Here is a 27,952-nt window from a genome sequence, read left to right as displayed (position 1 = left end):
AGAAAATAAAGATGTAGTCATTTTAATGGTGAAATAAATAACTAGTTTATTACAAATATACAAAAAAAGCTGCTTTCAGTAGGTTTTATTTACATCACATTATGTATTTCTTACGAAGTATTCAAATATACAGTATATTACAACGTTCAGCTGTCTGTAATATGTAACAGCACACACAAATGTTCTGATAACGTCCATTTACAATATCAGGTAATATATTCCACTTGCTGGTCCTCATAATAACAAGCTACAACATAACTATCACTCTTCGCGGTAATTTCATCAGGCATTGTCAGGTGGATAATAACATGAAGTTCGAGAGTAGAAATAAAATAATAAACTGTGTCTCTATTAGGTTTCTTGCTTTCTCCTTTGTTAATATCGCTTGATGAACGGACACTTTAAAAAAGAAAACCCATAACAGTCCGCTCCAGAACATGTCCTTTTCCCCTCTGGAGCACAGCTCTGGGAGAAGTGAGTCACAAGCACTATTTGAACTGTTCGTTAAACCGGTGAGTTTTCCGCATGATTCTGCAGTTAGAGACAATACTTGACAGACAGAGATTCTGTTGAAGATTTCCAGGGGCAGCATTCAAGAAGGGTCGTAGTCCTGAGAGCGGAGGTAACCTGGAAGAAGCAAATAAAAAAAGCGTCAGCATGAGCAGACGGTTGGTATGTACAGAGACTGTGATAATAGATGTAACAAGTGGAAATGGATATGACGGCACTAAATACTTTTGTAGTGAAAATATAACTAAAATGGAAGACAGGATGATTTCAGTAGGACGACAGTAATTGATGATGGAGAGTAGAGAGGTTATTCCTGCAGCAACTATTTGATTGGATTGTAGGGGATCAAGATATCATTACAGCAACATGGAGGTTGCAGCAGTCTGGGGAGTATATAACAAAAATTGCTTTGTAGTACCAGGAAAAATGTTTTATTTTTGCAATAGTAATCAAGGAAATAAAACATAGAAGAAGTGATAGGATTTTTATACACAGTCCACTGGGAAACATTGGGATATAGTGTAGGGACCAGTCATACGGACACTATTTAAGCACCTCCCTCCAGAAATGCATTGGTAGCTGTTCAAAAGGACGCACCCTCCACCAGTCCAGTGCCTAGTGGGGGCTTACATATACCCAGTATCGCCCACCTGACCCAGGCCCCTTAAGGAAACATGAAGCCTGCCCCAACTAAGAGGTATCTATTCCTGTGTTCCACATCATCTTGCTAAACCTATCTTCCAGCACTGTGGTGGAAAAGGTTAACACTCACAGTCTTGCCGTCCTACAGAGCATTGTAAAGCAGTGACTGCCATTCCAGAAATCACTGCCTGGGAACCCCTGTAGCGATTATGGCCATGTCCTGCAGAGGAATCCAGTACTATGAGTGGGGGCATTAGTGTAAACACCACGTCGTTTCCTCCGTTCTTCCGCTCAGAGCATTAAACAATCATCCACGCTGTGACACTGAAGTCGCTGACTTTGGAGACCACCCCAATAATAAAAAAATATGCCCTGCCACGCTGGGCAATTAATGCAAACTGAGGGTCTAACAGGAGAGGGGTATAGAGCAGGAGCACTGTCAGTGAACTTCCAGAATGTCTTATATTGCCCTTTCGCCTGGCCCCTACACTATTCTCCAATGGTTCCTGGTGTCCCACAATGAATGCCTGAAAAATAGCAAGATTTAAAAGTTATGGATAAGTGAGAAGGCAGAAGTATGACACCTAATAAAGTGCTTAGAAAACTGGATGTATTGTTATTTTTGTGAGATAACTGATAAGTCTTTTATGTACGGTGTTGTGAGAAAATCAATTATACTCATGGCCTGTAATGATAATATCATCTGAGCAAAATGTGACTAAATACAGTATTTTTTAAAAAACAAAACCACAACATCTATGGCAATAACAGTCTCTGTATTACTATCACATTTGCTGGTAAGGCTGTACTCCTCTTTCAAATAAAAGATGCCTCTTCTCATTTTGAAGTAAGAGAGGTGTCAGGATTGAGGCAGCGGGGCCTGTGAGGGAAAAGCTGGTGGGCGACAGTGAGACACGATTGTGGGCACGGGGCCTGTGAGGGAAAAAATAATGAGCACCATGGGGAATATTAGAGAAAAGATGGTGAGTGTTTTCATGTGTAACGCCCTGCAGCGTCACACATGTACCCATCTCTGCCCTTCAGCGTCACACATGCACCCATCTCTGCCCTGCAGCGTCACACATACACCCATCTCTGCCCTGCAGCGTCACACATGCACCCATCTCTGCCCTGCAGCGTCACACATGCACCCATCTCTGCCCTGCAGCGTCACACATGCACCCATCTCTGCCCTGCAGCGTCACACATGCACCCATCTCTGCCCTGCAGCGTCACACATGTACCCATCTCTGCCCTTCAGCGTCACACATGCACCCATCTCTGCCCTGCAGCGTCACACATGCACCCATCTCTGCCCTGCAGCGTCACACATGCACCCATCTCTGCCCTGCAGCGTCACACATGCACCCATCTCTGCCCTGCAGCGTCACACATGCACCCACCTCTGCCCTGCAGCGTCACACATGCCTCCCCCCTGTGCCAGAGCTGCTTCCATTACACATCCCCCCCGTGCCAGTGCAGCTTCCATCACACATGCCCCACTTGTGCCAGCGCTATAACCATCACACATGCCCCCCTGTGCCAGCGCTATAACCATCACACATGCCCCCCTGTGCCAGCGCTATAACCATCACACATGCCCCCCTGTGCCAGCGCTATAACCATCACACATGCCCCCCTGTGCCAGCGCTATAACCATCACACATGCCCCCCTGTGCCAGTGCTATAACCCTCACACATGCCCCCCTGTGCCAGCGCTATAACCCTCACACATGCCCCCCTGTGCCAGCACTATAACCATCACACATGCCCCCCTGTGCCAGCGCTATAACATCACACATGCCCCCGTGCCAGCGCTATAACCGTCACACATGCCTCCTCCCTGTGCCAGAGCTGCTTCCATTACACATCCCCCCCGTGCCAGCGCAGCTTCCATCACACATGCCCCCCTGTGCCAGCGCTACAACCATCACACATGCCCACCTGTGCCAGCGCTACAACCATCACACATGTCCACCTGTGCCAGCGCTACAACCATCACACATGCCCACCTGTGCCAGCGCTACAACCATCACACATGCCCACCTGTGCCAGCGCTACAACCATCACACATGTCCACCTGTGCCAGCGCTACAACCATCACACATGTCCACCTGTGCCAGCGCTACAACCATCACACATGCCCACCTGTGCCAGCGCTACAACCATCACATGCCCACCTGTGCCAGCGCTACAACCATCACACATGCCCCCCTGTGCCAGCGCTACAACCATCACACATGCCCACCTGTGCCAGCGCTACAACCATCACACATGCCCACCTGTGCCAGCGCTACAACCATCACACACTCGCTCCCCTTCTACTTACCTTTTTCTACACGAATGCAGTCAGGAATTGAAAGAAATGATGGAGCTCCTTCCACTGACTATCATAGACTTTCAGCAGCCCGCCTAACACTATGTACCATGTGACCACTGCGATCACATGACCCTGTGACGTCATATTTTCGTGACAAGGTACCTACAGTGAAGGGGGTTTAGCCGCTACCAAAACACAAGTGCTGGTTGGCAAATTGTTCTTCCTTCTTTTCAACTCAAGAGCTGGTTGGCAGAAGTAGACTTCCTGTTTCCGTACACGTGACTGGCTGGAACTTCCTGTTACAAAATGCGAGTCAAATGAAGATTGGAGCCGGAATAAACTTTCTGGTGTGAAATTGCCGTTTTAGGTAAGAGGACAAATCAGTACAGCAATATAAGTAGTGTTACTATAATTATTTATATAATGCGCTTGAGCCTCTCACCCATTGGAAGGGTTTGTAAATACAAGGAAGGTGTTGTTTACCGCACTGATTGCAATGAAGATCAGCATTTAAGAAATATGTGTTATGCTTGGAGATTTTTAAGTAAGATATTTTATCAAATGAAGCCTTCAGTAGCAATTCTATTTTTTTCGTAGAGTATTTGTCACCTGGTTGAGATAGTTTGTATTTAGCTGTCCTGGAATATACCAATTATAATTACAGTAACCAAATACAGATTTGCCAATATGTAAAAAGTTTAATGTTGGCCATTGACTTCTATGGGGAATGCAATGTGACCCAATTTAACAAGTTATGAAAAATCTTAAAATAACTAACACTATCTAAAGAGCGAGCCCTGGCAATGATTCTCACAGATGCCCAGTAACCACCAATGATAAATATTATAAAATCATGGACCACGTACGTTTTAAGCGCAGACTTTCATACACATAGAAGATGTTCCATATCAATATAGACTCCTCCCACTTGGTGATAATTATTCCGTGTCTATAGGTGGATATACCAAACCTATAACAAACTCAAACGACACAAAAACAGGGACAATAATAGTGCAGTATGTTCACAACTTGATAATGATAGTCCCAAAAGAAGATTTTGGGACTATCATTATCAAGTTGTGAACATACTGCACTATTATTGTCCCTGTTTTTGTGTCGTTTGAGTTTGTTATAGGTTTGGTATATCCACCTATAGACACGGAATAATTATCACCAAATGGGAGGAGTCTATATTGATATGGAACATCTTCTATGTGTATAAAAGTCTGCGCTTAAAACGTACGTGGTCCATGATTTTATAATATTGTATTTTGGAGAGAGGTGGACTCTCCATTCCACGTATTAGGCTGCAATCTTAGTGAAGTGCCACATCATTCTATATTGTGTATACCAATGATAAATAGACACCTAATTTTTCAATTGCAATAACTTGGGTTAAATTTTCGAACAGGACATTACATTCTTTTAATTCCAGATAGAGCACAGACAAGTTGATTGCAGGTGGAATACTAGTGTGATAATCAGAAGTAAATTACTATTTCAGTCTGAAAACAAGGTTGACAATTATGCTTTGTATAGTGTAAAGCTTGGTACACACTACATGTTTTTCACCTAATGATTATTATTGTGTGATCGTTTTATTTTTCTGTGTGCTTCAGAACAATACAATACAGGCATTTTCATGTTGTACCATATTACTGCTGTCCATGCTTCATTCATAAACTGACTAAAACTGGTTTGCCTACCACTGAATGTATACTAGTCCTAAAATATATATAATGTCTATTCTGTGATGGAGTGCACAGTCAAAGAGGCAAAACATACATGGACTTGCAGTCCTCCTCATACAAGCAACTTGTGTTGTTTCAAACATATGTATTATAATAGCTAATAAGCATCATTTATATTCAATGCAAACATATTCTAAAAGTCCTTTTTGATTTTGATGATCTATAGCAGGCTTGGCTAACTCCAGGTGTTGTGAAACTACAAACCCCAGCATGCTTTGCCAATATATAGCAGCTTATTGCTGGAAGGGTATGCAGGGTCTTGTAGTTTCACAACACCTGGAGTGCCACAGGTTAGCCAAGCCTGATCTATAGTCACTTGAAAAAGAAAGTACACCTTTTAAATCTGTTTTTTTTTCACATATCTGGACATGATTAACAATCATCTGGTCCTCACCAAGTCGTAGATTATTATAAATCTAATCTTGTGTGACAAATAACCTATAACAGATTTTACTTCATTATTTATTTAACAAAAAACAAGCATACATGAAGGCACCATGGGGAAAACTAATCAGCTTGTGGTTTTGTAAAATCGCTGATTTTTGGTGAATAAATGGCAGTTTTATTAAAGGCAAAACCTGGATCGTTGCTTTGTAAAATATATGTTTACTAACCACACACTCCAAAATTGTCGAAAGTCTGTATTTTTACCACGATTGATACATTTACCCCCATAAGTATACTGGGCCGGTCCCATAGTGGGCTACCTTGGACTGGGTCACTGGGCCACCTGCATTTTTTTTTCCTTTAAAATGTTTCCAATGGGCTGCTGAGTCGAGTCTTGCCCCCTGTGTTAAAAGTTGGCAGCCCTCCCCTGGTGAGGTTATTTTACAAATGAAGAACACTGAAGATGTTACAAAGTTTCCCAGGAGTACTAAGTGCAATAGAAAAAGGAAAATAACTACCAATGACGTGAGGCACGTCTCAGGTGTTTCATTGAAAATGTAATTTTAAGAATCTGATATTGTGTCTATAAAATCTTTTATATTAAAAAGATAAATATTAAAATATAAATACAGGTTGGGCTGATGGAGGGTGACCAATGTTTTAGCAATCAATGTAATTGCTAATCTTTTAATGGGGCCACTATATTTGGGGTTGAAATTAGTCAACACAACCCATTACACTCAACCATACATTGGCTGTAATAGTGTTGGAATCCTTTTAATTCGTGATATATATATATATATATATATATATATATGGATAAAACTCATTTCAACTATTGCAACCTCCTCACTGGCCTTTCTGACCTTCAGTCCATCCAGAATGCTGCGGTTATGCTCATCTTCCTCTCCCGTCGCACTTCTTCTACTACTCCTCTGCATAAATCCGTTCATTGACTTCCTATCTGTTTCTGAATTCAGTTCAAGCTCCTTATCCTCACTTACAAAGCCCTTACCAGCACTTTGTATCTCTGACCTTGTCTCAAGGTACATACCTACCTTGCCTCTCCGCTCTGCATCTGACCTCCGCCTCTAGTCACCTCTCATTACCTCCTCCCATGCTCGCCTCCAGGACTTCTGCTGTGGTGCCCCCATTCTTTGTAATTCCCTACCCCGTCTCACTTGACTCATCAACATTTATTTATGTAACTCCAGCAGATTCCATAGCGCTTTACAATTGGGAAAAACAAGGTTTGTATGTAAGTGCTACATCATATTGCATATTTGTCCATCTAGAATGCAAAGGTTAAAAAGTATTTAGTGGGCTGTATGTTCAATCACATAACTATGTTGGTCAGAGGGTAGTTATCATGTGTTAGCTGTGTGGACCTTGAATATTTAAAAAATTGTGTGTTTAATTTTTTTGTACATAAAGTATGTTATGCAGTTGTGTTGTAGCCACTTTAAAGGATTTTGATCAGTCCATACAAATAAGGTTGTAGTTTTTCCACTGCCCACAAAATGGACAAATATTCCTTCTCAATTGTGGCATACCCCACCTCCCAGTTTAGCAGTTTTCTGCTCAAATAGGCCACGGGGTGCTCTTGTCCATCAGGCCCCACCTGGCTAAGTACTGCTCCCAGTCCATACTGTGACGCGTCTGTTTGCACAATAAAGTTCTTTTCATAATTAGGCGCAAACAGTACTGGAGCACAAACTTCCTTTACTGCCAGCTCACAAGCGGGTTTCCAGTCAACTATTTTGGGGAGTATATTCTTAGTAAGATCTGTCAGGAGCTTCGCTACAATACTAAAGTCTGGGACAGAACATCTGTAGTCCCCTGCAGTCGTTAAGAATGTTAGTACATGTAACTGGGTCGTGGGCTGGGGCCAGGCTCGGATTGTCTCTACCTTAGCTGGTTCTGACCTAACCCTTCCTCCCCCCACATAATCACCCAGGTACTGTACCTCTGACATCCCCATCTGGCACTTCTCTGCCCTAACCGTCAAACATGCCCACCCCATCTTCCCTAGCACCAGCCCTATTTGCTCTAGATTATCTTCCCAAATCTTATTGAAATTGGAAATGTCCTCTAGGTAACCCTGAACTCTGCCTAACTCATCTTCAGCAGCATTAGTACAGGCCAAGGGGTAGGTGTCAGACATGGGCACGGGCAGGGGACCTACTATATTCACAGCCACTTGCTGAAGGTTCCCCAATTATTGGTAAGGACCTGAGGGGAGCACGAACACTGGGGCGCCTTAGACGCTGACACACATCACAGGACTTACAGTAGGCCAGGACGTCATCAGACATTGCAGGCCAGAAAAAGTTCTGTGTCAGGCGCTTCAGTGTTCGGTCTCTGCCCTGGTGTCCCTCCATAGGGATTTCATAAGCAACTGCCATTAGTTGCGCACAAAATCCCTGTGGTACCACCAGTTGAACTTGTTCCCAGACTGGTCTATCCCCATCTACCTCCCTAGCTACACGATAAAATAACCCTTTACGCCAGGTCACACTCCCTACCTCCCTCGCTGGAAGGCTGTCGCCAGCCTGGCGCCTCATTCCTTCCAGTGAGGGAGGCTGCCCTAAACTCTTCCCTGCGGCCCTCACTATCGTCTAAGTCAGGATACGCTGCAGGGGGGGTCTATGCTGGGGTGACTAGGGTCAGTCAAAGGGGGGTCACTGTGGTCAACTGTACTCACCGCCGGAGCTGGCATACTGCTAGGGACAGGAGCATCCCACAAGATCAGGTTGGCAAGAGACAACATCCTCTGCGTTACTAGGGGACGCAGTCTTTCCAGAGGCAAAGGGCTGGCTGTTTCCTGAAGAAATAGCAGATGTGGTCTTTTCCTCTGGGCTGGGCTGTGCAGGTGTAGATCCTGAAGACTGTTGCTTAGCAGTTTGGCTCGGGGTAAGAGAGTTCAGAAATTCGGTCACAATTCCACCCACAACATCGTTGCCCAAAATCGCATCAGTTGGGAGGCCATCCATAACAGCAACATCTCGCAACTCCCGGCCATCTCCCCAGTCCAGAAACACCCTCGCTACAGGCACTTCTTTTTCAAGTCCATCTGCCACAGTAACTTTGTCAGTGCGATTCTGCAATATTGCAGCAGGATCAATAAGATGGGGACTCACAACAGTAATTGAGGCCCCTGAGTCTCTCAGTCCTTAACCATGCAAGGGTCCTTCTTGGACCGGCTGCAGGTTTCTCCACATATTTTTGGGGGGTCTTTTGGACACACAGGTGACTCTCTCCGCTGAGTCACCTTCAGACACGCCACACTCCACTGGGCTGGCAGGGGTGGAAACAGTCTCTAGTGGCTCATCTTCACCAGTTTAGCAAGTTAGTCGGGCCCCAGGACTCAGATTAGGGGCACGAGTCTAGGGCGCTGGGGCTGTGGGACAGTCCATCCTTAAATGACCGATTTTCCCGCAGCTGTAGCACTTCTTCTCCAGCCTGGGCTCCGATGATAACTCCCAGGGACAGGGCGGGGCAGTGGCTGGCGAGTGGTACCCGAAGGCTTAGGTACTTGCTTTTGGGGGTGAGTAGTAGAGGGGTGTCCCCATGATTGTACAGTCCTTTGGGGTTGGCTGTTAGACTGGCGGCCTCACTGCCACATATTGATCCGCTAGCTGTGCAGCTGTTTCCAGGGTGCCTGGCTTCCGGTCCAGCACCCATTCTTTCACCTCCAGTGCGCACCGTTGATGAAACTGCTCTTGGCACATCAAGTCTATTACCTCATCCACAGTCTGGGCACCTGCCCCCTGCACCCACTTCCTGGCAAACTCCTGCAGCAGGTTGGCAAACTCCTCATGAGTGGCATGGAAGTCCTTTGTAAAGTCCCGGAACTTTAAATGGTAGGTCTCTGGGGTAATTGTAATAGTGTACCGTTTAAGGAGGGCCCTTTTTACTACATCATAGTCCGCACAGTCCTCTGTGGGCACCCCACGGTAGGCCTCCACTGCACGTCCTTGCAGTGTGGGCACCAGAAGCTTAACCCATTCCTCTCTGGGTACAGCGTGTAGCCTGCAGGTCCTTTCAAATACCTGCAGGTGCTCATCAATATTCCCAACACAGTCCTCAAATTTAGGGCAAGGTAAAGATAACAGTCCTGTTCCTCTAGGGGGTGCCTCCCCTCCTGGGCTGCATGGCTGGTGCCCTTCCCTCTTGGCGCCATGCTGCGATGACCTGTGCCCTCTCAGCTGCAGATGCATTGTCCCCTAAGGCCTCCAGCTGGATCTTTAGCCCGGCAGCCCTGCGCTCATCATAGGATAGAGGGACTGGTTGTGCGGGTGAAGTCTGCTGGGTAGAGGTCTCTGCAGGCTGTTGATCAGGGATCTCTGGTGTCTGGGGTACCATGTCGGTGCCATTTCCTCAGCGCCTCTCTCATCTCCGTCCTGTTTGGCGAATGGCTGATGTCAATGTTCTTGGCACTGCACAGAGGCTCGAGATCCGCCCTGGACACGTTGGTGTAATCAGACATCCTGTGCGTTCTCCTGGCTGCAGTTATTCCTTTCCTGAATAACTCGGCTCTCCTGATTGGTTCACGAAAAGCCGCCTGCGATTATCCCACCGCTCGCCACCAGAAACCTGTGACAGGATGGACCGCCTATTCCACCCTGTCTGTTGTTGCTGGGAACCGGCTGGGCTTACTTTGCCACCGTTCCTTTTCGTTATCCAAAAAGTGCCCTCTTGCCGCAGTAGGAGGGGCTTACAAAGGCTGCCACCACTGGACTCCTTACCGGCATCCAGTACCGGGTTTCTTCTGGGTCACTGACGCTGCTAGCGTATCTTGTTGCTGGTGTACCTGGTTGGTAACTCCGGACCTCTTACTATGGATCCGGGTTGCTGTGAATGGATCCCCCCTGGCCTATCACATGGACCAGGGCTGCATGGGTAGCAGGCAGAGCGTTGGTACTGGAATAGCTTGGGTCCAAACCGCAGAGTCAGCCGGAGAACGGATTAGATTTTAGGGTCAAATCTGTAGATCACAGGAAAACCGCAATATTGAAGATGTTTCCAAGCAGGTCTTTGAAGAAAGATGGTTTATTTGCTCACACACACTGGTGGAAGGTACCAATGTGATCAGGTCAGATGAAAATTCAGAAGAACACTTACATGCTCACACAGCTCATCTTTTATACAGTTCAGAAATAGTTTATTCTTAGAAACAGTATGTAACCCTGCTTAGCAAAACATAAATTTACATGCATTTCAAGGCTAACAAAACTTACACTTATCCATCATCATCTTTTCATCATTTATTTATATAGCGCCAACATATTCCGTAGCGCTTTACAATTGGGGACAAACATTGTAAACTAATAATCAAACTGGGTAAAACAGACAAAGAGGTGAAATTCATTCTGGCAAAAAGCCACACAGTAACGACCCCCTGCTGGGCCTTTGGCCAGAGCAGGCATGACACTTCATCATAAAACTTCGTTAGCACTTTCTGCTATCAGACTCCCTTCCACATATGCCTAATTGGAGGTTAGCAACCTTGCAAATCCTAAACAATGACACTTCCATACTAAATACATCCCAATACACACAAGACCTCCATCCACAAAGGCCTATTGTATCAGATATATACATCAGAAATAGGCATATCCTATAGCAAGGTTAAACAGGAAAGACCAGTTTCTACCCTGGTCTCAGAAATAACGATCTCCTATATCAGAATATATACAATACAAGAAAATAAGTGCCTATGCAATTATATAAATATGCACCATGCAATTTTTACCAAAAGTTATTTAATAATGATCCAGTCACATGGGGATATCTGGGATCCCTTTCCCACCTTTAAGGGGCTCTTTGTACATGACCGCCCGCTTCACTCTGTCCATGTATTTGCTGTAGATTTACCACAGTTATCCAAGGAACGGGTGGAGCGATCAAATGAACCATAACTGATTTTATGATTCATTCTCAGTTTCACTGTACTGGCCATGTGCTCAGGGTGGCGGCGATCCCCTCATCATCATCTTCCAAATCTTAGTCTGCAGGGACCAGTGACACACCCATTTGTTTTCTCTGGTCTTTTACCTGTTCTTTAAAATGTATTGTCCTGCCTCAGGGCCTCCTCTGTATTATTCTTCTAAAGCAGAGTGTATCTCTCGTGTACAAACTCTCTTAAATCAGGGATTTCATCCGGTGGGTCACGTTTTAACTTAAGTAGGGCCTCCTCAACTGCGTCTATACATTGGTTTAAATCTCTGTTCAATGCAGCGAATTCCAACATGACTGATTCCATGCTGCCCACATGTTCCGTGTCACAGTCTGTCTGAAGCGGATCTATTGCCACTCCAGTTGTAATATCCATTCTTATGTCTACATAAGTTTGGCAGTTCTTCAGGGATGACAGGGGAGAAGGAGATTAAAGATGCAGCACGATCAGACATGTTTAATAACGTAGGGTTCATTGACAGCACTGTTAGGCTTAAGGCAGCTAAGCTATTGTTAGATTGTTTTGTGGGGGCTAGCGTGTGACTTGCCCTTTAAGGAACTATGTTGGTGCTTGTCTTTTGCTTCAGAGTCTCTGCCTTTCCATGGCTGTTTTATGTTATCCTGATTGGGACCTCCTTCTGAAGCTTATTGGTTCCTGAAGACTATTTCAACCTTCTGTGATCAGGGACTCATTGCCTGATCTTCATGTTACTCACACTGCCGTGGGTTCTGGTTGCATATCTGACTCCTTGACTATCTCCTGAATGTTATTTGTTGCCGAGTTCTGCTGGTCATCACCGCTCTCATCGGCTCCGCTGTTTACCACTTCGTGATCATTTACAAGCTGATATTATTCGTTGATCTCCATCTGCACACCGAACTGTCTCGTGAGTTGCCTATTACATCTGCACTCCTATTTGGCTCAGCTATCTCTCGGCCCGTCTGACTGTATTCTTCATTGAACTACAATCGGGTTCTTGTCATCTGTGGTTCTATGTCTGGCACGGCTATGTTACTACTCTGCTGATTATTAGTTGCTGGACTGTTTACTAGAATATAAATTGCCGAGCTAGTAGCCAGTTCCGTTATTCAAGTTGTGTGTATTATCAGCTGTATCCTGTTTAATGATGAACTCTCGTCTCTTGGTGAACTGGGATTGTATGTGACTCCTAGTGTTACGCACGGTTGGACTATTATTGCCACGCTGTACTTCTAAGCAACATTCAATTGCATGTTTCCTGATTGCCCAAGTTCTTGGACTGCATTAACATCTCCTGTTCCGCTGTTTGAACCATTATGTTACCTGTACCATCTGCTAAAGTGAATCATACTTTATCTGTATCAGCCAAGTCTATTTACTACTCATATTGGACTTTCAGCTGTGTCAGTGATTCTCCCTTACTGCTGAGTGTGTTCTGAAGGTTTCAAGTGTTCTATATCATTATCTCAGTGTTGAGCTGTTTCTGCCAATACATGCCGTTGCTAATGGTTACCATCGGAAGTACTGCTGTAATTGTATAGTTTTATGAACTGCCGTGTACTCAGCCCAACTGAGTTGTATTTATATATATATTTTACATCTGTCATCTACTGTTGCTGAATCATCTATCAATATACTAATTGCAACACTATATCATCGTCTGCGTATCCTTCCTTGTGCTTCTCCCAAGTTGAACTATCAACCCCAGAGGGTTCTGTCTCCACCATCCTCTGCTTTTACCATCTTAGTAGAGGTTGGGGATCCTCAAAATATCCATAGCCGTGACACACTGCTTGTCGCTTGAGTGCCTGATTTGTTAAACTGTACATGTCCTTTTCAATATCTTACATAAGGGAGTTTGGATGGGCCCAAGGACAATTTCATCTTGCACCACTTTTCTTTTCTGCCACTGCTGTGTGGCAATGTTTCCTAGATGTGCTATGAACTGCCATGTGTTTGTGCCATTGCTCTTTCGCTTGCCATCCAGCCAGGTCGCTGCAGTCTTTGTCCGAAAGTGTATGAACATAATATTGTGACCTGTGAGATGGTCAAAATTGACTGCAAATGACTTGAAATTATTGTTATTGAGGTTAATAATAATGTAGGGGAAAAAAAGAGCAAAATGATGTGATTTTAGTAAACAAAATAGGGATTTCAGAAAAAATTAGTGTGACTGGATCATGTGGAAATAATTTATTGTAGAAATGTATTTTAATCAGAAGTGCAGGCACCAATGTATAATTTGAAATGCACTTATCGTGTTACATTGGGATAAGTTTTGTATGGAAATGTCATTGTTTGGGTTTGTAATGTTGCTATAGGAAATATCAAATTAGGCATATGTGGGAAGGGAGTCTGATAGCAGGAAATGCTAACTAAGTTTTGTGATGAAGTGTCAAATGTCTGCTCTGGTCAAAGGCACAGCAGGGGGTCGTTACTGTGTGGCCTTTTGTCCAGAGTGTTCAAACCTTTCTGGACATTGTAAACAGCATTTGATGCAGGAAATCACAGCTAGTTATAGGATATCACAGATAAGTGTAAATATGCTTAGCTTTGAATTGCATGTAAATCCATATTTGGATAAACAAATTGCATCCTGATTCTAAAAAATAACTCTGACCTCAAGGGGGCTGGCTTATCCAGTGAGGCTGCGCTCAAATGTGTATAAAAACAGCACTGTTTTGTATTAAAAGTTGTTCTTCTGATTTCATCTGACCTTAGCACCGGTACCTCCAATCAGTGTGACTACAAATAGACATCACTTGCTTCAAAGTCCTGCTTGAAAATATCTTCCATGCTGAAAATCCTATGACCTACAGATTAGACCCAAAATCGAATCCGTTCCTGGCTGTTTTTGAGGCTTGGACTTTTCAATACAAGTCAGTGCCTTTTATACAGTTTGGACACAGGCTATTTTTAGAATCAGGAAGCAATGTGTCTACACAACGATGGATTTACATGCATTGCAAAGTCCACAATATTTACACTTATCTATGAAATTTTAGAGACTCTGTGATGTTCTGCATCACATGCTGTTTACAGTGTCCAGACAGGTTTGAACACTCTGACAAAAGGCCACACAGTAACGACCCCCTGATGGGCCTTTGGCCAGAGCAGGCATTTTGTCACTTTATCAAAAAACTTAGTTAGCAATTTCTGCTATCAGACTCCCTCCCCATATGCCTAATTGGAGGTTTCCACTAGCAACATTACAAACCCCAAACAATGACACTTCCATACAAAACACATCCCAATTCATAAAGCACCTCCATCCACAAAGGCTCATTGTATCAGGTATATACATCAGAAATAAGGCAGTTGCTTTAGAAAGGTTAAAACAGAAAAACTAATTTTTCTACCCTGGTCTCAGAAATAACGATTTCCTATCTCAAAATATACACAATATCAAAAATAAGTGCGTGTGCAAATTTATACCAGAAATTATTTATCATTGACCGAGTCACAATGCGCTACTCGGAGTATTTAGCAAAGTAGGGTTCCCTAGCTGGATCCTAACCGATCAAGGGACACAGTTTATGAGTGAACTAATCCAGTGTCTCTGGGCCAAGTGCGGAGTGCGGCAACTCCGTACTGCCCCCTACCATCCCCAGACTAAACTGTGCGAGTGGTTCAATGGCACTCTGAAGCCCACGCTACAGGCATTTGTAACTTCGGAGGTGGGTGACTGGGAATGCTACCTGCCCCACCTCCTGTTTGCTTACCGGGAGTGCCGCAGGAGTCTACCGGTTTATCCCCATTTGAACTACTATATGGGCGCAGAGTCCGTGGACCTCTTGACCTGTTCCGGAAGTCTTAGGAAGGGGAGCTACCCACCCAGGATGTAAGTATGTGTTGACGCTCCGAGATCGATTATAGAATCTCATGGGGCTCCCGCAGGCTAACCTAGCAGAAGCACAGGCAAAACAGAAGACCTGTTATGATCAGGGTGCGCGTGCCAGAGTGTTTGAGGTAGGGCAGAAGATCCTTGTTCTGATGTCCACGCGCCAGAACAAGCTTCAGGCTGCCTGGGCGTGAATGTACACGGTCTCAAAATGCCTGAGTTTCATCACTTACATGGTGTCATTTGGTAGCGAAAGTAGGCGGCAGCAGACCTACCACGTAAATATGTCGAAGGCATACCACGAGCGTGTGGAATTGGTATCAGTGGTTTGTTGCTTACCGACTGAGGAACCAGAAAGTGACCCACTACCTGACCTCCTCGAGGAAGGTGGTGTAGAGGAAGTAGGCTGGGATGAGCAGTTGAGTGCCCACAAGAGGGAGCAGCTTGAGGCAGTGCTGTGGCCCTTTGTGACTCATTTCAGTAGGAAGTCCGGTTGGACTTCCTTGGTGATGCACCATGTGGACACTGGTGAGCATAGGCCAGTTAGGCATCCCGCTTATCGGGTTTCACCAGAGGCCAAGGAAAGTATACACAAGGAGGTGCAGGAAATGCTTGAGCTAGGGGTGATTCAGCCATCGCATAGTCTGTGGACGTCCTCCCTTGTATTGGTTCCCAAGAAGGACAAGACAACGCGGTTTTGCGTAGACTACTGCTGGTTGAACGAGGTCTGATGCCTATCCCTTGCCCCAAATTGACGCGCTGTTAGACGAGTTAGCTGGAGCAAAGTATATTTCCACCTTTTTGACTTGAGTAATGGGTATTGACAGATACCGCTGATCCCTGAGGCTAAGGAACGGTCGTTTCCGATCGTGGTTCCCAGTTCATAGCACAATTCTGGAAATCCTTTTGTACCCTTCTCGTAATCAAGATTAGTTTATCATCTGCATACCACCCTCAGTCAAATGGGCAAACTGAAAGGGTTAACCAGTCCTTAGAACAATTTTTACGATGCTACACGTCGGAATTTCATAACTGGTCTTCCTTGTTACCCTGGGCAGAATTTGCTTATAATTCATGTCACTCATCTACCAAAACCTCTCCATTTTACTGCAATTTTGGTTTTCACCCCAGATCTAATTCCTTGTACTCGCTCAAGTCCGCTGGTGTTCCGGAGATTCGTTCCACTGCCAGGGATCTCAAAGTTATCTGGAAAAAAGTGCAGTCCTCATTGAGACAAGCCTCATTTTCTGCAAAAAAAAAATTGGACCGGCACCGTACCACCTGCTCCTTCAAAGTGGTGTCGAAGTCAGCAAATTGGATAAAAGTCATTTCAATTAAAGTCTAGGAAACTTGGTTGTCTTTGTCTGAAAAGATGCGTACGGTACGCTATGACGTACAAGGGCACGCTACGGCGTGAAAGGGCGTACGCATCCACTACACGTGGCAGCAACAGTAATTGGTCTTTTACCATACATTCGCACAAACACGCATACTTATAAAATAGTACACATTAATGGTAGTTGCAACACATAGTCAGTTATGTCGAAAAATAGTAGTATTTATATGTTATATCAGAGTTACATGCATATTAGTGAAATACACGGAATGGGTTAAAGGAATAACATCATGAGTGGTATCATAATGAACCTTATTACATATCCTACTGTTTGGTTCACTCTGCGAGGGAATTGCAGAGTGCATACGCAAGTTATGAATGATGGGGAATTATGAACTACTTAAGACTAAGGAATCCTGGCGGGAAGAGCAGAGCATACCCCCTGCAGAGATGACCCCCTCCTTTGGATTCCTTAGGATGAACCAGCCAATGATTGACGACCCCTTGGACATTCCTGAGACCCGGACCAATAGATGCAAGCTATACCATCTTCATTGTATTACTGTATTTGATTATGTATATAAGCAGCAGCTTGTGATCCAGAGTGCAGACATCTTGTCCCCAGACTTCAGGATTGAATGACTGCACTGGATCCAGAGCGCCTGCGATAAGTAACGGCTGTATTTACTATTACTTCGCTTGAGCATATTATTCCACTTATTGCGAATAAATCTTTGTGCTTTGGAAACACAAATCGAGGTTCGACAATCGTTATTGGTTAGCGACAATACGCACATAACAGTGGGCCAGAAAGTGTGGCTGTCTACACGCAATATTAGGGCCCAACTTCCTGCAAGGCTGTCTGAGCCTAAGTTCATCGGTCCGTTTCTCATCAAGCAGATTAATTCTGTTGCATTTAGGTTAAAAATTCCTGGGTCGTTGAGAATCCCTAACACGTTCCATTGTTCCCTGCTCAAACCTGTACTTTACCCAAGTCCCAAGTCCATATGGACAGAGTCGGAACAGACCTAGAAGATTTGTTGTTCAAAGCATTCTTGATTCTAAAAAGGTACAGGGTCCGGTACATTTCCTGGTGCAATGGAAAAATCGAGGTTTGGAAGAGCGGTCTTCGGTGCCGCGAAGACAATACCATGCCCCTAAACAGCTGAAGGAATTCTTCAAGAAATTTCCAAAGAAACCTGGGTGTCGGGTTTCTTTGACCCCTCCTCAAGGGGGGGGGGGGGGTACTGTCACAGCCGCTGCGGCTCGCTTCCTGTCTCTGGAGTCCCGGCCGTCACCTTGACGGCAGCACAGAAAGCCGGGCACACATGCGCAGTATGGTCTAATGGTTACTTCAGCTTGTGGGCTGATTAAAGGTCATTATAAACTGCAGAGCTAGGCTCTGATTGGATGACTGTACTACTTAAGGCAGTGAGGTCTGCAGCCTCACTGCCGGTTATAGCGCCTGTTGCCAGTCTGCTGACCTGCTCTATCCCTTGTTCCTGTCCGTTGTATATTCTCTTGGATTGCCCGTGTATAACCCCTTGCCTGGATTTGGATCCTGCCTGTGTTTCTTGTGACCCCGACCTCTGGCGTGTTTACCGACCTTCCTGTTTGCCCGTGACTCTTGACCTCGGCTTGGTTTATTGGATTTGCTGTCTGCTGCCGGCCCTTGACCCGTGCCGGGACCTCACTCCACTTTCCTGGGTTCTCCCCAGCCGGTACGCACTTCACGACCCTCTGTCAGTCTGCGGCCAAGTCTGTACCCACCACTAGGGGCTCCAGTGAACACCTGACTGGCAGAGCAGACTCCGGGTTGTGCAGTATCGGCTAGGGGGGTTCCTAACATATAGTCCATGGAGTAGCACACAGCAGAGGCAGGTGCAGAGACTGGTGCAGCTTGAGCTGTATAGTCCGTGGAGTAGCACACAGCAAAGGCACTGATGATCCAGGTGAGCGCTCAATGAATAGGTAGGAACCTAACCAGACAGGTAACTTGATCAACAGGCCCAGAGGAAAGGGAGGAAGTGCCTTTTCAAGTCTGGAGCCAAAACAGGAACCAATAGGAATCTTAATTATAAGTAGACAGGTAATCAGTCTGCACATGCGCAGATCAGAACTTGGAGGTTTGAAGTCTGTTAATGAGACACATGTGAGTGTCTCAGTCTTTGTCTATGGAAGCCGAATGAGCAGCGTGTGACAAGGCCCTTCTCCCCTCCCAGTTTGTCACAGTAATTCCTTACTTGGATGACCTTCTTTTGAAGGCTCCATCGGCTCAGATCCTCTTGCAGCACATTCAGTTGACCAGATTCTTCCTGGAATAGCCTTGGAGACACCATTTCAACATAAACATTTCCTTTCTAGTTCTACTATCTGGTACGCAGATATATGGTTATTGGTGATTTTTTTTTTGTGGCATCGGATACAGTGTATTGTCACGTGTGTGTATATCTCTAATCACCATTTCGGTTCCATCTTTCACATTGGAGAGTTGTAACAAGTCTTGAGTGTGCATCTGATTTATCACACCTTATCTTATCTCACATTATTACGTATTAATATCGTGGTAATACACTATGTGGCGCCGTGTTTCCTATATATATATATATATAATGTGTGTGTGTATATGTGTGTGTGTGTGTGTGTGTGTATGTGTATGTATATATATATATATATATATATATATATATATATATATATTAATGTGTATATATATGTATGTGTGTATATATATATATATATATATATATATATATATATATATATATATATATATATATATATATATATATATATATATATATATATAAGGATAAAAGGAACGGGGCGCCACATAGTGTATTACCACAATAAAAACACAACAAATTTGTGAGAGTAAATAAAGTGTGATAGATTGGAAAAACACGGATATATTGTGATTCTCACAACGCAGAGAAAGCCAGCATAGTGATCAAATAAAAACACTTGTGTCGATATACTGGAGTCCCGGGTGTAATCAGGAGGAGGAATAGCATTAGCAGGTATTAGAGGCATATAGCGGTGACACATTGTGGAGGAAGACAGCACATGTTTATGACAATATATATGGATGAAACATTGGCATCATTTGTGGAAAGTAAACAATCTGGACATTTTACACTAAGGATTGAGATCACTGACTTTATTATACTGAAATGTTTATGTGAGGATCCATACAGGTTAACTTGAGATTGCAAGCAGCAATTCTTTTTGTTTGTCACCCCCTCAAATTATGGCAACATTGCTATAATACCATATAAGCAAGCAGCATTCACATTCATGTTTTGGTTTATGGTATTTGTTACTGGACATTCTTTTTTGATTATTTTTATTTGGACTATATCCTTTTATATTAATCAACATCTTCACTTTTCCTCTATTGTGTGGCCTATCTGTACATAGCCGTTTTTATTTGCATTACTAGACAGCACTGTATGAGATTTGGTTCAGAATATTTTTTTCCCTGTTTTCCTCCTCTAAAAACTAGGTGCTTCTTATGGTCAGGTGCGTCCTATGGAGCGAAAAATACGGTAATGTATATGTGTGTGTATATAAATTTATTTTGTTTCACGCTGCCGGCGATCGCTGTCTCTGCAGGTATGACGCTCCCAGCACTGCTTAGTGTGGAGGTCACGTGAGACTGTGATCTCGCATGACCTGACCACACTAAGCAGTGCAGGGCGCGCCATGCCCGGGCTGACGGCAAGAAGAAATAGGTGCCGCTAGAGCCTGCAACGATGAGCTGGAGAGGAAGAAGACAGCAAGTAGGTAAGTAAAATATATTCCAGCACTCCCTAATATACCCCAATATCTATGGATTAATGTACCTTATGTATGTTCAACAATTTGTAGGAGTGCAATAGTTTGAAAACATGGAGATTTATTAAGGTTAAAACAGTGCTAACTGGTTATAATTGTAACAACCATTTATTGTTTACCTATGCCACCACTAGTTAGCATTGTTTTAACCTTAATAAACCACCATTTTGTTTTCAAACTATTGCACTCCTACAAATTGTTGAACATACATAAGGTAATTTAATCCATAGATATCTTTTCTTTTTTTTTTTTTTTGTTTGCTTTTTGAAAATACAGAGTAGGTATACTAAAATAAACATTTGTCAAGCGACGTATGCCCCCCAGTAATATCTGATTGGGCATACGTCGATTGACAAATGGGTGGCCTCACAGTATCCCTAGCCCAGGGCCTACAGAGTCTTAAACCGGCCCTGCTCATATATCCTATCATGTCTTTTGCTGCACTCTGTGTGAGTCCCCATAGCGTTGCTCACACTCATCTGTGCTATTTATGTGTATTGTCTCATCTGTTTGTTTCTTGTTTCTGTATCCGGCGCTATGGAATCTGTGGTGCCTTATAAACAAATAATAATAACCAGATGGATTCACATATTAATCTCATTAAAGTATCATGCCTCTAACAGTGCAATATACTCATGACCTATTGAGAAAATTTTTTCCTGTATGTAACTCCTTGCAGTCTGTTGTCATTAGACAGACTTCATTACTTTGCACATTTCACTAGTTTTGCTACATATTAGAACTGAATTATATACTATGATGCACTTTACCAAAGCTATTCATTAGTTGTGTCAATCACAATGTTGCGATTTGATCCTGAAGTCATTTTTATTGCATTGTTAATAAAAAACAACGTGTCATAAGCCATCAATGCTGAGATCTTTTTTGATTTCGAATAATTAAAAGTGATTATTTTCCATGTATTAAGAATATGTTCAACTTTAGTGAGATCTGTATCTTAATTTTAATGTTTTTCATTCTGCGCTCCATTTATATAAGTATGTCACCACAACACCCTATGGTTTTTAATCCCGCTTAGCGCAGATTGTCCTTATAACATGCATTGTTGTTGTTCATTAATTTCATAGCATAACAGTGCTATAAAGTATATATCACATTGTGTGCTAGGTATTCCAATGATGGAATTTTTGTTTCCACCGCACTTGATTGACTGGCTTAATGGCACCTGCTTGCATGTATCATTGCTATATTCCTATCAGCAATATGTGTACTTGCTTTTTTTTTTTTTCTCACAGTGGCTTTTTTTATGTTTTACTTACTATGTTTACGATTGATGAAATTTTGTACTGCTTTTAAAAAAAGTTGTACTTATTTTTCACATGTCGAATATATATTTCACCAATTTCAATGTCACCTCTCCTTTTCTGTAGGCATTGTGAAATTCCTATTATTCAGTGATCAGATTATGTTATGGGGATTTAAACCCTCTGTCAGTGGTTCACATACAAGTGCCATATTATTAATTTTTCTATGATGCATCAAAGTTAAAATATTGTAACAATGCCAGGATCATAAAATGTATATAAGTATGTTGAAACAACTGGGAGTTAGCCTTGTTTGATTTCATTTACAAATAAAATATACTTTACATGTAATTTTAGATTTTTCCGTTAATCATAAATTTCTCTTGACACCTTCAGCCTGTTGTCCTGACACAGTGCTTGAAAATCTGCCTTATAATCAGACTGTGCCCTCATGTTGCATGTAATATGAATCAATGCACCTTCACAATAGAAAAGTGTTCTTTGAAAAGTGTATTCAACTGTTTTAGAATAAATATAATCTGCAAGTATATTGGATTGATTATGTTCGTGTTCAACTAGTTTAACTAACTTTCACTTTCCTTTTTGCAGACACTACACGCCAAGTCCTCATTGGAATCAACATGACATCTATAAGTAATGCATTTTTATTCCTATGTATTTATTTTTCCTTCATGTCAATCTCTACTTAAATGCAAACAGCGTGGAGTCGGTTCAGGAACAGGAAAAAAAAAGTACAGTATCCACCACAGAGGAAGAATTGACTATTCAGCAAGTACATTTTTCCTCACACATTGTTACACAAGTCCAGTACACTGCAGCAATCAAGTTGTCCCTCTTTTATCCAACCACTTCTACTATATCATAAGGAGAAATTCTTACACACAAGAACACCATATGCTCAGAATATGCAGGTTTCCCTTGAACTCTACAGCGTGCTCTGTCTTTGTCATATGTCAGAGCTTGACCTAGGGAATTACCTTAAGTCTTATTTATCACAGCAGATCCCTATGTCTGTATCACCTCCAGCACTTGTCATTGAGCCATTTACACATTCATCCCTGTGCAATAACAATTGACTTTGAGCGTCGGCATCCCAAAGCAATGTAATGACAGAAGACAGGGTTGTCATAACAATCTGCTGCAGCCTACTCCAAATCAGGCCCTCCTTTGTTGGGGCTGGATTTCTTCAGGCATACCAACAGAACAGAGTAAAACGGGCCACAGATGAGAGATGACCACCGTTCATTTCAATGGTGCATTCAAAAAAAAGTTAAAAACTTTGTAAAAGTCCCAGTCTGAATACCAGTGCTAGTACATAAACCCGTACTACTATAACAAGTAGGGTTTAGGGTGACGCCACAAGTGTGAGACGGGACTATAATGAACTTGCCACAAAAGCTCATTGCTGAGATCCCAATACAGACTCCTAAAAGTTAGTTATAGTTTTACCCCTAGATTCTACTTATTATCACACTTCTTATGTAAGCTATGATTTATGTTAGTTTTACATTTTCAGTAACAATTTGATACCAGGCAATTGTCTAGTCACTTTTGATATATCAGAAATTACCAGAGTACTGCAGCAAATTTCAGCACCAGTAGTTTATTGAGCTTGACAGTAAATTATTACTTGTTGTGCTGAAAGAGGTCTTAAGTAGCATTTTATATTGCTAATGTATAATCTGTTTAAGCTTGCTAATTTTTGTTATGTTTTAATTTATTTTTTTAATAATTTTATTTACAACTTTTAAGTTTAATCTGCCATGAGATACATTGAAAGTTTCCATAATAAGAAAATTAAATCTACAAACAGGGAAAATGGAACCAAGGATTATTATTAATGATCTCTACCAGACAAACACACACTAGGGCAGTGTCGGACTGGTGGCATGAAGGACCCACCGGGGAAACCAATGACTGGGGTCCACCTAATACCATGTAGTGCTGCAAAGAGGGGCCTGGTGCACTTAAGACAGGGAGTTATCATTTTAGACAAATACACAGGCAAAACTGTTTGCACTACAGTTAGGTGCACGCAGTTCTACCTTCACAAGCAGTACAGTGTGAAGCAGGACATACCTCACAACTGTCCTTGTAGTTGGACCAAATCCTGACTAAGCAAGACAGTCTCCCAAATTCAGGACTGCCCCACCAGATTCAGGACAGTTGCTCACTCCAACCTGTTCTTGTTACTTTCACCTGTGGCTGCTGGTTTCTTTAGATCAGTTGTTACTTGTTTGGATCCTTGGAGGCCCTGTTGAAAAAAAAAATGGTACCTGAAGTTTAGAAAACTCCAACCATCCCCAGCATTACATTAACAGCACCCACATTTAATATTTAGGCCTCCCTCCAGTCCCAACATTAAAATATTCCCTTTCATTATCCCAAATGCGCCCCCTTGCCGCAGTAGGAGGGGCTTACAATGCTGCCACCACTGAGCTCCTTTATGGCTCTCAGAACCACGTTCCTTCTGGGTAACTGTTGCTGCTAGTGTACTCCTGTGCTTATACACTTGGGCTGGTAACTCCAGACCTCTTACTATGGATCCGGGTTGCTGTGGATGGCTCCTCCCTGGCCTATCACACTGACCAGAGCTACATGGGTAGCAGGCAGAGCGGTGGTACTGGAAAAGCTTGGGCCCAAACCTCAGACAGCCAGAGAACAGATTAGATTTAGGATCTAATCAGCAGGTCACAGGATTACAGCAATATTGAAGAAGTTGTCAAGCAGGTCTTTGAAGCAGAGTAATGTTTATTGTTCACGTGTCCTGACAAGGACAGTTCCACTGATTAAAGGTATCAGTGGTCAGGTCAGATGGAAAATCAGAATGATACATTACATGTGCACACAGCTCACCATTTATACAGTTCTGACATAACTCCTAGCAGAGGTAAGCCAGCCCCTGACTCCAACCCATCTAGAATATTCCCTCAGATCTCAGGATCTAATCTAATTTTGATTCTAATAATTGAATTTCCAACTTGATTTCCAGCAGATCTCAGGATGTAATCTAGTTTTGCATCTAACAACATTTAACTTCCACATCCCCCCCTTCAGATGTTCTGTCTCCATTGTTTAGAGTTCCTTTCTGTCTAACGACCTGCACTCAGGTAACAGTGTTGTGCATTCAAGTGTTGGTCACTCACATTGAATAGACTTAATTAGCCTAAATGAGGACACATCCTCTACACTACACAACAGACTTACAAATGCTTATCAGAAATCAAACATATACCTTAGACATGAATGCATTTCCAAAGACAGGTACAACAAAGCATTTCCCTGCACCAAGATATGCAAAAGGCTTTCAAAACAAAGACTTATTGTATCAGCTATATATCAGAAATAAGGTATTTGCTTTTGAAAGGTTACAACAGGAAAACCAAATTTTCTACCCTGGTCCCAGAAATAATGATTTCCTATATCACAATATACACAATATTAAAAAATAAGTGCACGTGCAATTACATAAATAAGTTCCCTGCGCTATTTGCTTTAAATACATTTTTACCCAAAGTTATTTATTAGTGATCCAGTCACAGCAAGCAAATTCCCTATTGCTTTGCGTAGGCAGCCCCTCCCCCTCCCTATAGTTTTCTTTGTGCAACCCCCCGCCTTATAATTTAGCATTGCAGCCCCCCCTCCCTATAGTTTAGTATAGGCAGCCCCCCCTCCCCCTGCTCAATTACCTTTAGTTGGTCTGGCCAGCATCAGGCAGACAGTCTGCTACACAGCACTGTGGGACCCCGTACAGCGACAGGCAGCATAGCGATTTGGCTGCCCGTTGCTGTCCACTGACCACCAATGCTTTTGATTAATTTCTGCCCCACCAACAAAGGGGGCAGGGCTATCAAGCATTTGGGCCCATTGGGGAATACCCTGGCGGGTAGCCGCCTTAAGTGTTTTAATGAGGGATGACTCTACACAGTGTTTTATCCAGTGATCTCCATATTGTGTGGCCACCTTTAACATAGTAAATGGGACCTGTATAAAGATACTGCTACCATAAACTGAATATGAAGAGCTGTAGGTTCATCCAAATCACTGCCTTTTTAAAGACCTGTTAAATGAGTTCCCCATGTGCAGGAATTAGGTCTGATTTTTGCTTTCTATGCAAATAACATGAACACAAGATAAAATGGGCTTGTGGAAGATGTAGTAGCTCCAACTTATGATGTTTGAGCTATCTCACATCTGAAAGGTTTATTAAAAAAAAAACAAAATAACAATGCGTCACAGAAGGTCAACCAGTCAGAGAGCATCCATCATTGATTGGCTAAGTGACTTATGAGAATGGTCCTAGTTGGCTGCCCATGGAGCAGTCCATGTTCTTTATAAGGTTTTTTTTATTTAAAAAACAAAACGCCTAGATTACAAGCTTTTGATTAGGACTACAGTGACAGAAAAAGAACATTTTTGTAAAGTATATATTGGGGGACATTTCTTATTTTATTGTGAGGTTTTTCCAGAGCTCACAAAATAGACATCCAGATGGCCGCCGTGCAAACACTTGCATTTTATTTTGTATGCCCTGCTGTAAAAAATATTTTAATAAAGTGGTTTAACCACTTTATAATGCAAAGTCTGCTGCTAGTTCTCATTTACACTCTAAATACATCTAATGTTATTTTCTTTTCACAGAACAGAAGACCTCACGTAGCAAAGATGATGCTCCCCATGAACTAGAAAGTCAGTATATTTTGAGACTTCCTCAGGTAAGCTGGTCCTGTTAATAATGATCTGTTAACCGTTCTTCTTACTGCAACAAGGTAAATGTATGGCATGGCACTTTCTCTAAGGTGCAGGAAATCTACTCCGCTATTATCAATATTTTATGTTTAAGAAATACAGTGCTTCTGGGAAGTGGTAGCCTTTGCCATATCACAAAAATGACTTCCCTTTATTCCAGTACCTCCTCACAACGTCTGTGTAACAAATATTGATAGCAGAAAAAAACGTTTTTGCTTTTTTTCATGTAATGCACTATATATATATATATATATATATATATATATATATATATATATATATATATATATATATATATATATATATATATACACACACAAACAGCGTAAACGGTGCGTCCAAAGAGGTAATATAATTTATTAAATTAAAAGTTCAATATAAAAATGGACAGATCTCATATGTTATTTTCCTTTCACAGAATTGAACACCTCACGTAGCAAAGATGATCTCCTTAGAGATAATGAGGGGGATATAATAGATGGTATTCTTTCTTTCCAAAAGCGATTTCCAGATGTTAAGGAATAACAATACTAACGCGTTTCGCTAGCTAAAGGCTAACTTTTTCAAAGAAGATCTGTGTTTCGTCCTGATGGTGTACTGGCCAGACACCTAATTAATAATAATCTATAGAGATGTGTTAAAGCAACTTGTTGAGCTCAACATGCTATATACTGCAATACCAATTATCCTTTTTACATATGTTTTAAAGGTTGTATTTATCGTATGTTATATATATGAGATCTGTCCATTTTTATATTGAACTTTTAATTTAATAAATTATTTGACCTCTTTGGACGCACCCTGTTTACTCTGTTTATAATTTAAATTCGGAGATTGGCAATCTCACACAGGAGTTGCGACAGGAGGAAATAGATTCACTCTATTTATGAGAATATAAGGAGTTCATACACGGTTGTAGCAAGGATGGTCTTTTTGTCATTTAGAATAAATATATATATATATATATATATTATTACTATCATTTATTTGTTAGGCGCCACAAGGTATCCGCAGCGCCGCACACAGTACTAACAGTAGACTATACAGGGTGAAACCATACAGAACAATGAACAAAAAGTACCAATACTTCAGAAACTCCGGCCAGTCATATGCAGTAAAGACGGAGCGGAAGAACCGGTATGGAGACGGGAGGGAAGGGGGCCCTGCTCATACGAGCTTACATCCTAAGGGAGGGTAAACAGACCAGGCACAAGAGGAGCCTGTTGAGGCAAGAGGAGAGAAGGGAGGACGAGCTAAAGGGAGGAGATAGGGGTTAAGTAGATGGTTGGTAGGCTTTGAGGAAGAGGTGAGTTTTGAGTGCACGTTTGAAGGAGCACAGAGTAGGAGAGAGACGG

The 27,952-nt window shown here is 42.6% G+C and overlaps 1 protein-coding gene and 1 long non-coding RNA gene across 3 annotated transcripts in view; one reads left to right on the top strand and one right to left on the bottom strand.

The window, feature by feature from the left end:
- Positions 1-20: 20 nt before the first annotated feature.
- LOC142100831 (uncharacterized) lies at positions 21-3,683 on the bottom strand. Its single transcript, XR_012678921.1, has 2 exons — positions 3,482-3,683; positions 21-627 (listed from the first exon to the last, which is right to left on the bottom strand). It is a non-coding gene; the product is annotated as an uncharacterized LOC142100831 (long non-coding RNA).
- A 47-nt stretch (positions 3,684-3,730) lies between these two features.
- The window catches only part of TAF7L (TATA-box binding protein associated factor 7 like), a 56,164-nt gene continuing 31,942 nt past the window's right edge, over positions 3,731-27,952 (top strand). For both annotated transcript variants that reach the window (XR_012678920.1, XM_075184677.1), the window contains exons 1-3: positions 3,731-3,839; positions 22,437-22,481; positions 26,490-26,563. Coding sequence is in view for 1 of the 2 variants with exons in the window: in XM_075184677.1 (XP_075040778.1) it covers positions 22,469-22,481; positions 26,490-26,563 (87 nt within the window). In the remaining variant the exon portion in view is untranslated. The remainder of the gene's footprint in view (positions 3,840-22,436; positions 22,482-26,489; positions 26,564-27,952) is intronic.

Source organism: Mixophyes fleayi, chromosome 9 (assembly GCF_038048845.1).
Source record: "Mixophyes fleayi isolate aMixFle1 chromosome 9, aMixFle1.hap1, whole genome shotgun sequence".
Lineage (NCBI taxonomy): Eukaryota > Metazoa > Chordata > Amphibia > Anura > Limnodynastidae > Mixophyes > Mixophyes fleayi.
Note: the sequence above shows the minus strand (reverse complement) of the source record. Positions and strands in the feature narration are given on the sequence as shown.